Genomic DNA, 12272 nt, shown 5'->3' with positions numbered 1-12272 from the left:
GTCTCTCTCTCGTAGGAACAGGGCACAGAACACAAAATAAAAACATATATATACATATGAACATGGAAAAAAAACTTCCTACAGGGAGGGAAGAAAAAACATGTGGGGTGTGCTAAACATCGTGGTCAAAGGCAGTGAGCGTCGAAGGGCATCACTGCACGCCTTCCTGCGTCTGGACAGATACTGCAACATGGGAGACATCGCTGGGGCTGAGCTGTGACGTAACAGGTTACGGTCTCTTCTGGAACGGTGAAGCAGACATCGTAGGAGTCGCTGCAGGTTTCACTCAACCTGGGGCACAACATGCTGGTGCCCTCGAGTGAGGCGTCGACAAAACTCGGCAACTGGGCAGGACTTCTGGCAAGCGACTCAGGAGGACACTTCTCGACTGGTACTGTCGCTGGGCTGTCACTGCCGGCGAGCGTGAAGTGAGTTGTGGAGCGAGTCGTGGCAGAGACGACTGGGCGAAACATCTGAACATCTGGGAGTCGTAACATCATACACCAGACTGCAGTGAGAGAGCTAGCAGTCAAAGTGACATCTTCTTTGTGCAGTCTGCTCACTGAAGCTTGTGACACGAGGCTGACACAGTGTGTCATTCTCTCGACAGTTGGAGTTATAGCAGAGGTTGGTCTAAGCGTCCCCAGACTTGTTTCTCTACATATAACTGCACTCTGACGGTCTGGAGGTGAAGTGAAACAAATCTCAATGGGAATCGTAGCAGGTACGATTCTGCAGAACAACACGAGCGACGAGCATAAAAGCTTTCTGTACAAGAGGGCTCGGTCACTCGGAGCTGTCTTGACATCAGCTGTCAAATGCACTGGTCACACGGGTGACTTAGCACAGTGGTGCTACTCAGGTCTGGCTCAGACCTCACTGGACACACGGAAACGTTACACACACACCGCGGTACAACATGGCTTAAACTAGCAAATGATACTTTTCTGTGCATAAAACTGACTAAGACATACTAAAATGTGAGAACACTGACTGAGAGGAATTAATTAACACACGACATATATTTTCTCTCAATCTTCTCGACAATATTAAAATAACTACTAGAAACACTCGATGTGGCATCATGTGATGTCAGGCGTGATGACGTCAGCAGCACTGACGTCAGCAGACATCTCGAGGTGACGTCAGCAGCACTGTGACGTCAGCAGACATCTCGAGGTGACGTCAGCAGACATCTTGAGGTGACGTCAGGCAGACATCGTGACGTCATGAAGTCGGGCAGCATCGTGGGTGACGTCAATGTGATGCGGGCAGCAGACCACAGCATGTGGCCTGGGACATCTGGTAACTCACGTGGCAGGTAGATCTACGTGACATCGCCCACACCCACGTGGCGTCGCGATCCACGTGGCGTCGTGATCCACGTGGCGTCGTGATCTACGTGGCATGCTGGTCCACGTAGCTTCGAGTGGCCTCGAGCACTCGGATACACAGCTCTGGCAATGAATTCACATGGAAAACAGCAGAAAACACAGCAGAGGGAGTGGGCAGTGGTGAGTGGTGTATGGTAGACGGGTGAGCGTGAGTAGGGCGAGCATGGGCAAGGTGAGGAACAGCCACTACCTCTCCTCTCCTCCCCCACCCACAAATACGTAGAGAACCCACACTGGATGCAGAAATCACCACAAAACTCGCCTCTGGCTTGCTGAAACGGCTGTGCTGAGCTGAACAACAACAACAGCAACATACAAGTGACGCTGAACACGTGACTTGAGAAACAGCGTGGGACACTGTAGCGTGGAGTCACTGTAGCGTGGGGTCACTGTGACGCCACTTACAATTCTCGGAGAATTTCGGCAAATTTCGGCCTGGATCCTGCTTGTACCTGTGTCTGGATACTCAAACGTGCAGACACGACATCAGGATAACTTGTTGAGAGACGGATGCTTCTTGCATGGGATGATGAAGTGAAGATGACTTCATACCTCTCCTTCCTCTCTCCAGGGTAAACACAACGCTGCGACCACCGCTTCTACCATTATAAAAAGGAATTTGTTTTGTATTCTGGTAGCGGGGAGTTAATGATACGTCTTTGGAGGCTTCTTACTTTATTGTTAAGTCGTAGTGGGTACACAGGCTTGTGTGTAGTGCCCATTGCCCGGGAGGGCCATGCCCACGAGAGAGAGCTGGGAGTACTTGTGTCTTGCTGCTAGGCCGCTGTGTGAGTGAGGGTGAGGCAAGTCTGGGCATACTGAAGTGGCAAGGCCTATAGATGGCAGCACCTGAGTGGCGCGAAATATGAACTAAGCTGGCAGACAGCATGGGCTGTCTGTGCAGACAGTACAGGCTGTCTACAGTTACTACTACTACTGTTACTACTACTACTACTACTGTTACTACTACTACTACTACTACTACTACTGTTACTACTACTACTACTACTTTTACTACTACTACTGTTACTACTACTACTGTTACTACTACTACTGTTACTACTACTACTACTGTTACTACTACTGCTACTGTTACTACTACTATTACTACTGTTATATTACTACTGTTGCTACTACTACTACTACTGTTACTACTACTGTTACTACTACTACTGTTACTACTTCTACTGTTACTACTACTATTACTACTGTTACTACTACTACTGTTACTACTACTATTACTACTGTTACTACTACTACTGTTACTACTACTACTGTTACTACTACTGCTACTACTACTACTGTTACTACTACTACAACTACTACTACCGCTGCTACTGTTACTACTACTACTACTACTAGTTACTACTACTACTACTACTGTTACTACTACTACTACTGTTACTACTACTGCTACTACTGTTACTATTACTACTATCACTATTGTTACTACTACTACTACTCCTAGTACTACTGTTACTACTACTACTACTACTACTACTGCTACTACTGTTTCTACTACTACTACTGTTACTATTACCACTATTACTACTGTTACTACTACTACTGTTACTACTACTACTACTAGTTACTACTACTACTACTGTTACTACTACTACTACTACTAGTTACTACTACTACTGTTACTACTACTACTACTACTACTGTTACTACTACTACTGTTACTACTACTGTTACTACTACTAGTTACTACTACTGTTACTACTACTACTGTTACTACTACTACTGTTACTACTACTGTTACTACTACTACTACTGTTACTACTACTACTACTACTACTGTTACTACTACTACTGTTACTACTACTACTACTGTTACTACTACTACTGTTACTACTACTACTGTTACTACTACTACTGTTACTACTACTACTGTTACTACTACTACTGTTACTACTACTGTTACTACTGTTATTATTACTACTACTACTACTGTTACTACTACTGTTACTACTACTACTGCTGCTGTTACTACAACTACTACTAAGAATAATAATGGGATATATTAGACAACAGCTGTAGTTCTGCATTACTTGCTCTGACAATGGCCGCTGTATTCAAGGAAAAACATAAGAACATAAGAAAGGGGGAACACTGCAGGAGGCCTGCTGGCCCATACTAGGCAGGTCCTTTACAATTCATCCCACTAACAAAACATTTGCCCAACCCAATTTTCAATGCCACCCAAGAAATAAGCTCTGATGTGAAAGTCCCACTCAAATCCAACCCCTCCCACTCATGTACTTATCCAACCTAAATTTGAAACTACCCAAAGTCCTAGCCTCAATAACCCAACTAGGTAGACTGTTCCACTCATCAACTACCCTATTTCCATACCAATACTTTCCTATGTCCTTTCTAAATCTAAACTTATCTAATTTAAATCCATTACTGCGGGTTCTCTCTTGGAGAGACATCCTACGCTGAATGTTTTCTAACGAATTTATGTCCATTTTGTAATACAGAGACCAGAACTGAGCTGCATAATCTAGGTGAGGCCTTACTAATGATGTATAGAGCTGCAGTATGACCTCTGGACTTCTGTTGCTTACACTTCTTGATATAAATCCCAGTAATCTATTTGCCTTATTACGTACGCTTAGGCATTGCTGTCTTGGTTTAAGGTTACTGCTCACCATAACCCCCAAGTCCTTTTCGCAATCTGTATGGCTAAGTTCTACATCATTTAACTTATAAGTACTAGGGTTATGGGCACTCCCAAGCTTCAGAACCTTGCATTTATCTACATTGAACTGCATCTGCCACTTTTCTGACCAAGAATAGAGTTTGTTTAAATCCTCCTGAAGTTCCATAACATCTACGTTTGAATCAATTATCCTACCTATCTTTGTGTCATCGGCGAATTTGCTCATATCACTAGTAATTCCCTCATCAAGATCATTGATATATATTATAAACAACAACGGGCCCAAGACTGATCCCTGTGGAACGCCACTTGTTACAGATCCCCACTCGGATTTAACCCCATTTATGGACACTGTCTGCTTCCTGTCAGTGAGCCATGACTCGATCCACGATAGCACTTTTCCCCCAATGCCATGAGCTGCCACTTTCTTTAACAGTCTATGGTGCGGAACTCTATCAAAAGCCTTACTAAAATCTAAGTAAATAATATCAAATTCTTTGTCGTGGTCAACAGCCTCAAAGCTTTACTGAAGAAAGTTAATAAATTAGCTAGACAAGACCGGCCTCTTGTGAATCCATGCTGAGTATCATTAATCAAGCTATGCTTATCAAGATGGCTTCTTATAATCTTGGCTATAATTGACTCTAGTAATTTGCCTACAATTGAGGTCAGGCTTATTGGGCGGTAATTTGAAGGTAACGACTTGTCCCCTGTTTTGAAAATAGGAATTACATTAGCCATCTTCCACATAACAGACACTACACCTGTTTGAAGAGATAAATTAAAAATATTAGTTAATGGTTCACAGACTTCCATTTTGCATTCCTTTAGAACCCTTGAAAAAACCTCATCAGGACCCGGTGACTTATTTTGCTTCAATCTATCTGCTTCACAACCATCTCACTAGTGACTGTGATGTTACATAATTTATCTTCTTCTATCCCACTGTAAAAATTAATTACTGGAATATTGTTAGTGTCTTCCTGTGTAAAAACTGAGAGAAAATAATTATTTAAAATCAAGCACATTTCATTCTCTTTGTCAGTAAGGTGCCCATAGTTATTTTTAAGGGGACCTATCTTATCTCTAACTTTTGTTCTATATACCTGGAAAAAACTTTTTGGGTTTTAGAATCCCTAGCAACTTTAATTTCATAGTCCCTTTTAGCTTTTCTTATCCCCTTTTTAATGTCCCTCTTAATGTCAATATACTGATTCATAAGATGACCCTCACCTCTTTTGATACGCCTATAAATTCCTTTCTTATGCCCTAGTAGATATTTGAGCCTATTATTCATCCATTTTGGGTCATTTCTATTTGATCTAATTTCTTTATATGGGATAAACGCTCTTTGAGCAGCATGTATAGTGTTCAGAAAACTGTCATATTGATAGCTCTCTTCGTTACCCCAGTCAACAGATGATAAGTGTTCTCTAAGCCCACCGTAATCTGCTAAGCGAAAATCTGGGACTGTTACTGAGTTATCGCTACTATCGTACTTCCATTCAATGCTAAATGTAATTGATTTGTGGTCGCTAGCACCCAGTTCCTCTGAAATTTCTAAATTATTAACAAGGGATTCATTGTTTGCCATAACTAAGTCAAGCAGGTTATTTCCCCTTGTAGGTTCTGTCACAAACTGCTTCAAAAAACAATCCTGAACTACTTCTAAGAAGTCGTATGATTCTAAATTCCCAGTCAAGAAATTCCAATCAACATGACTAAAGTTAAAGTCTCCTAGAATTACTACATTATCGTGCCTTGTGGCCTTAACAATTTCCTCCCATAGTAGTCTCCCTTGGTCCCTATCTAAGTTTGGGGGACGGTATATAACTCCTAAAATCAGTTTTTCATGCCCCTCTGAAAATTCTATCCAAACAGACTCTGTATGTGTTACTTAATACCCGTTTTTATGCAACAGTTCAAGCGATCTCGGACATACAATGCCACCCCACCCCCCCCTCCCAGTACTTCTATCTTCTTGGAACAATTTAAAACCCTGGATATGACATTCCGCAGGCATGTCCCGACTTTTTGAATTAAACCACGTCTCAGTTAAGGCAAATACATCAATGTTACCTACACTAGCAACTAACCTCAACTCGTCCATCTTATTCCTAGCACTACGGCTATTAGCATAATAAACATTGAAAGACTCTCCTTTCTCTTTACCCTTCCTGCTCATTTCTATTTTTCTACTAAACCTATTACTGTCCTTATCACCCAAGGTCCCTGGCTTTTCAATATCTATCTCGTTCTTATTATTACTAGTTCCCCTAGAACTCGTAATATTACTACACTGGGACTTCACTGTTTTCCTGCCAAAACCCATACCACTAACTATTCCTAGTTTAAAGTCCTAACTGCTCCCTCCACTGCAGTTGCCAGTGCTCCCACCCCACACCTAGATAAGTGAACCCCATCCCTAGCATACATGTCAATTCTGCCATAGAAGAGGTCCCAGTTGTCAATGAATGTTACCGCATTTTCCTTACAGTATTTGTCCAGCCAGCAATTGCCCTGGACAACTAAGCATAAGAATTAGAATTGACGGTGAAAGTATTGTTTAGCGTATATACTAGTCTAGACATACCACTGCTAGTATTGCCTGTTGACTGTAATGTTAACACAGTAGATATTGTCGATACACTGTAGGTTTACACTGTAGATATTGCCTAGAGGCCTCAGGACCAGCACTGTAGGCATTCTTCGTAGTCTACAACGATACCTTTATCCAGAAAACAATCTTTTTTTAGTAATTTTTAACGATAATGTAATTTTAGGCTTCACTTTCAAAAATGAAACATTTTGTAATTGTTATTGTTGTAAATAGTTTTATGCAAATTACTATGTTGCAGTTGTACCAAATATCACGTTAACATTGTAAAATATTTGCTTGTCATGTTACCAGTGAGCCTGATGACGGCACAGATGACGTGAGAGGCCGGGGACAGGTCAACAGTATCATCATCGGTGCCACAGTAGGACAAGAAACATCGTGGAGAGTTGGTGAGTGTTACCCAAGGTTGGTGAGTGTTACCCAAGGTTGGTGAGTGTTACCCAAGGTTGGTGAGTGTTACCCAAGGTTGGTGAGTGTTACCCAAGGTTGGTGAGTGTTACCCAAGGTTGGTGAGTGTTACCCAAGGTTGGTGAGTGGTACCCAAGGTTGGTGAGTGGTACCCAAGGTTGGTGAGTGGTACCCAAGGTTGGTGAGTGGTACCCAAGGTTGGTGATTGTTACCCAAGGTTGGTGATTGTTACCCAAGGTTGGTGAGTGTTACCCAAGGTTGGTGAGTGTTACCCAAGGTTGGTGAGTGTTACCCAAGGTTGGTGAGTGTTACCCAAGGTTGGTGAGTGTTACCCAAGGTTGGTGAGTGTTACCCAAGGTTGGTGAGTGTTACGCAAGGTTGGTGAGTGTTACGCAAGGTTGGTGAGTGTTACCCAAGGTTGGTGAGTGTTACCCAAGGTTGGTGAGTGTTACCCAAGGTTGGTGAGTGTTACCCAAGGTTGGTGAGTGTTACCCAAGGTTGGTGAGTGTTACCCAAGGTTGGTGAGTGTTACCCAAGGTTGGTGAGTGTTACGCAAGGTTGGTGAGTGTTACCCAAGGTTGGTGAGTGTTACCCAAGGTTGGTGAGTGTTACCCAAGGTTGGTGAGTGTTACCCAAGGTTGGTGAGTGTTACCCAAGGTTGGTGAGTGTTACCCAAGGTTGGTGAGTGTTACGCAAGGTTGGTGAGTGTTACCCAAGGTTGGTGAGTGTTACCCAAGGTTGGTGAGTGTTACCCAAGGTTGGTGAGTGTTACCCAAGGTTGGTGAGTGTTACGCAAGGTTGGTGAGTGTTACCCAAGGTTGGTGAGTGTTACCCAAGGTTGGTGAGTGTTACCCAAGGTTGGTGAGTGTTACGCAAGGTTGGTGAGTGTTACCCAAGGTTGGTGAGTGTTACCCAAGGTTGGTGAGTGTTACGCAAGGTTGGTGAGTGTTACCCAAGGTTGGTGAGTGTTACCCAAGGTTGGTGAGTGTTACCCAAGGTTGGTGAGTGTTACGCAAGGTTGGTGAGTGTTACCCAAGGTTGGTGAGTGTTACCCAAGGTTGGTGAGTGTTACCCAAGGTTGGTGAGTGTTACCCAAGGTTGGTGAGTGTTACGCAAGGTTGGTGAGTGTTACGCAAGGTTGGTGAGTGTTACCCAAGGTTGGTGAGTGTTACCCAAGGTTGGTGAGTGTTACCCAAGGTTGGCGAGTGTTACGCAAGGTTGGTGAGAGTTACCCAAGGTTGGTGAGTGTTACGCAAGGTTGGTGAGTGTTACCCAAGGTTGGTGAGTGTTACCCAAGGTTGGTGAGTGTTACCCAAGGTTGGTGAGTGTTACCCAAGGTTGGTGAGTGTTACCCAAGGTTGGTGAGTGTTACCCAAGGTTGGTGAGTGTTACCCAAGGTTGGTGAGTGTTGATGAACATCAAAATGGTATACAATACCGACAGGTTGTTAGGTAAGACACATATGCAACAGTTAGACAACTTTATTCCGAAACGTTTCGCCTACACAGTAGGCTTCTTCAGTCGAATACCGATAGTAGGCAGGAACAGTAGAGATGTGAAGACGATGTAATCAGTCCATCACCCTTAAAGTCGTAGAATTTGAGGTTGTCAGTCCATCGGCCTGGAGAAGTTCAGTTCCATAGTCAGGAACTATCTGAAGATCAAGCGACAGTGCGGAGACTTAAATATTGTCGGAAGGAGAGGTGCAGGGTAGTAGTGGTGGTAGTAGTAGTAGTAGTAGTAGTAGTGAGAGGCCACTGAGAGGTCATGTCCCTCTCAGATCCAACACTTCTCACTTGAAAAGCTTGTCCAAGGTGTTTTCTGTACCAAGATGCCACGTGTTGCAGTGTCTGACAAGATGAACATCAAAATGGTATACAATACCGACAGGTTGTTAGGTAAGACACATATGCAACAGTTAGACAACTTTATTCCGAAACGTTTCGCCTACACAGTAGGCTTCTTCAGTCGAATACAGAAAGTAGGCAGGAACAGTAGAGATGTGAAGACGATGTAATCAGTCCATCACCCTTAAAGTCGTAGAATTTGAGGTTGTCAGTCCCTCGGCCTGGAGAAGTTCAGTTCCATAGTCAGGAACTATCTGAAGATCAAGCGACAGTGCGGAGACTTAAATATTGTCGGAAGGAGAGGTGCAGGGTAGTAGTGGTAGTAGTAGTAGTAGTAGTAGTAGTAGTAGTAGTGAGAGGCCACTGAGAGGTCATGTCCCTCTCAGATCCAACACTTCTCACTTGAAAAGCTTGTCCAAGGTGTTTTCTGTACCAAGATGCCACGTGTTGCAGTGTCTGACAAGATGAACATCAAAATGGTATACAATACCGACAGGTTGTTAGGTAAGACACATATGCAACAGTTAGACAACTTTATTCCGAAACGTTTCGCCTACACAGTAGGCTTCTTCAGTCGAATACAGAAAGTAGGCAGGAACAGTAGAGATGTGAAGACGATGTAATCAGTCCATCACCCTTAAAGTCGTAGAATTTGAGGTTGTCAGTCAGTCGGCCTGGAGAAGTTCAGTTCCATAATCAGGAACTATCTGAAGATCAAGCGACAGTGCGGAGACTTAAATATTGTCGGAAGGAGAGGTGCAGGGTAGTAGTGGTAGTAGTAGTAGTAGTAGTAGTAGTAGTAGTAGTAGTGAGAGGCCACTGAGAGGTCATGTCCCTCTCAGATCCAACACTTCTCACTTGAAAAGCTTGTCCAAGGTGTTTTCTTTTCCAAGATGCCACGTGTTGCAGTGTCTGACAAGATGAACATCAAAATGGTATACAATACCGACAGGTTGTTAGGTAAGACACATATGCAACAGTTAAACAACTTTATTCCGAAACGTTTCTGTATTCGACTGAAGAAGCCTACTGTGTAGGCGAAACGTTTCGGAATAAAGTTGTCTAACTGTTGCATATGTGTCTTACCTAACAACCTGTCGGTATTGTATACCATTTTGATGTTCATCTTGTCAGACACTGCAACACGTGGCATCTTGGAAAAGAAAACACCTTGGACAAGCTTTTCAAGTGAGAAGTGTTGGATCTGAGAGGGACATGACCTCTCAGTGGCCTCTCACTACTACTACTACTACTACTACTACCACCACTACTACCCTGCACCTCTCCTTCCGACAATATTTAAGTCTCCGCACTGTCGCTTGATCTTCAGATAGTTCCTGACTATGGAACTGAACTTCTCCAGGCCGATGGACTGACAACCTCAAATTCTACGACTTTAAGGGTGATGGACTGATTACATCGTCTTCACATCTCTACTGTTCCTGCCTACTTTCGGTATTCGACTGAAGAAGCCTACTGTGTAGGCGAAACGTTTCGGAATAAAGTTGTCTAACTGTTGCATATGTGTCTTACCTAACAACCTGTCGGTATTGTATACCATTTTGATGTTCATCTTGTCAGACACTGCAACACGTGACATCTTGGTACAGAAAACACCTTGGACAAGCTTTTCAAGTGAGAAGTGTTGGATCTGAGAGGGACATGACCTCTCAGTGGCCTCTCACTACTACTACTACTACTACTACTACTACTACTACTACTACTACTACTACTACTACTACTACTACCACTACTACCCTGCACCTCTCCTTCCGACAATATTTAAGTCTCCGCACTGTCGCTTGATCTTCAGATAGTTCCTGACTATGGAACTGAACTTCTCCAGGCCGAGGGACTGACAACCTCAAATTCTACAACTTTAAGGGTGATGGACTGATTACATCGTCTTCACATCTCTACTGTTCCTGCCTACTTTCTGTATTCGACTGAAGAAGCCTACTGTGTAGGCGAAACGTTTCGGAATAAAGTTGTCTAACTGTTGCATATGTGTCTTACCTTGGTGAGTGTTACCCAAGGTTGGTGAGTGTTACCCAAGGTTGGTGAGTGTTACCCAAGGTTGGTGAGTGTTACCCAAGGTTGGTGAGTGTTACCCAAGGTTGGTGAGTGTTACCCAAGGTTGGTGAGTGTTACCCAAGGTTGGTGAGTGTTACCCAAGGTTGGTGAGTGTTACCCAAGGTTGGTGAGTGTTACCCAAGGTTGGTGAGTGTTACCCAAGGTTGGTGAGTGTTACGCAAGGTTGGTGAGTGTTACCCAAGGTTGGTGAGTGTTACCCAAGGTTGGTGAGTGTTACCCAAGGTTGGTGAGTGTTACCCAAGGTTGGTGAGTGTTACGCAAGGTTGGTGAGTGTTACCCAAGGTTGGTGAGTGTTACCCAAGGTTGGTGAGTGTTACCCAAGGTTGGTGAGTGTTACCCAAGGTTGGTGAGTGTTACCCAAGGTTGGTGAGTGTTACCCAAGGTTGGTGAGTGTTACGCAAGGTTGGTGAGTGTTACGCAAGGTTGGTGAGTGTTACGCAAGGTTGGTGAGTGTTACCCAAGGTTGGTGAGTGTTACCCAAGGTTGGTGAGTGTTACCCAAGGTTGGTGAGTGTTACCCAAGGTTGGTGAGTGTTACCCAAGGTTGGTGAGTGTTACCCAAGGTTGGTGAGTGTTACCCAAGGTTGGTGAGTGTTACGCAAGGTTGGTGAGTGTTACCCAAGGTTGGTGAGTGTTACCCAAGGTTGGTGAGTGTTACCCAAGGTTGGTGAGTGTTACGCAAGGTTGGTGAGTGTTACCCAAGGTTGGTGAGTGTTACCCAAGGTTGGTGAGTGTTACCCAAGGTTGGTGAGTGTTACGCAAGGTTGGTGAGTGTTACGCAAGGTTGGTGAGTGTTACGCAAGGTTGGTGAGTGTTACCCAAGGTTGGTGAGTGTTACCCAAGGTTGGTGAGTGTTACCCAAGGTTGGTGAGTGTTACCCAAGGTTGGTGAGTGTTACCCAAGGTTGGTGAGTGTTACCCAAGGTTGGTGAGTGTTACCCAAGGTTGGTGAGTGTTACCCAAGGTTGGTGAGTGTTACCCAAGGTTGGTGAGTGTTACCCAAGGTTGGTGAGTGTTACGCAAGGTTGGTGAGTGTTACCCAAGGTTGGTGAGTGTTACCCAAGGTTGGTGAGTGTTACCCAAGGTTGGTGAGTGTTACCCAAGGTTGGTGAGTGTTACCCAAGGTTGGTGAGTGCAAGGTTGGTGAGTGTTACCCCAGGTTGGTGAGTGTTACCCAAGGTTGGTGAGTGTTACCCAAGGTTGGTGAGTGTTACCCAAGGTTGGTGAGTGTTACCCAAGGTTG

The 12272-nt window shown here is 44.1% G+C and overlaps 1 protein-coding gene across 5 annotated transcripts in view; it reads left to right on the top strand.

The window, feature by feature from the left end:
* LOC128700667 (adhesion G protein-coupled receptor L4) overlaps positions 1 to 12272 on the top strand; it is a 361845-nt gene that overhangs the window by 257540 nt on the left and 92033 nt on the right. For all 5 annotated transcript variants that reach the window (XM_070097077.1, XM_070097076.1, XM_070097073.1 and 2 more), the window contains one exon: positions 6974 to 7071. In XM_070097077.1, the coding sequence (XP_069953178.1) occupies positions 6974 to 7071 (98 nt within the window). The remainder of the gene's footprint in view (positions 1 to 6973; positions 7072 to 12272) is intronic.

This window comes from Cherax quadricarinatus, chromosome 56 (genome assembly GCF_038502225.1).
Source record: "Cherax quadricarinatus isolate ZL_2023a chromosome 56, ASM3850222v1, whole genome shotgun sequence".
NCBI lineage: Eukaryota > Metazoa > Arthropoda > Malacostraca > Decapoda > Parastacidae > Cherax > Cherax quadricarinatus.
This window is presented reverse-complemented; position numbering and strand designations above follow the sequence as displayed.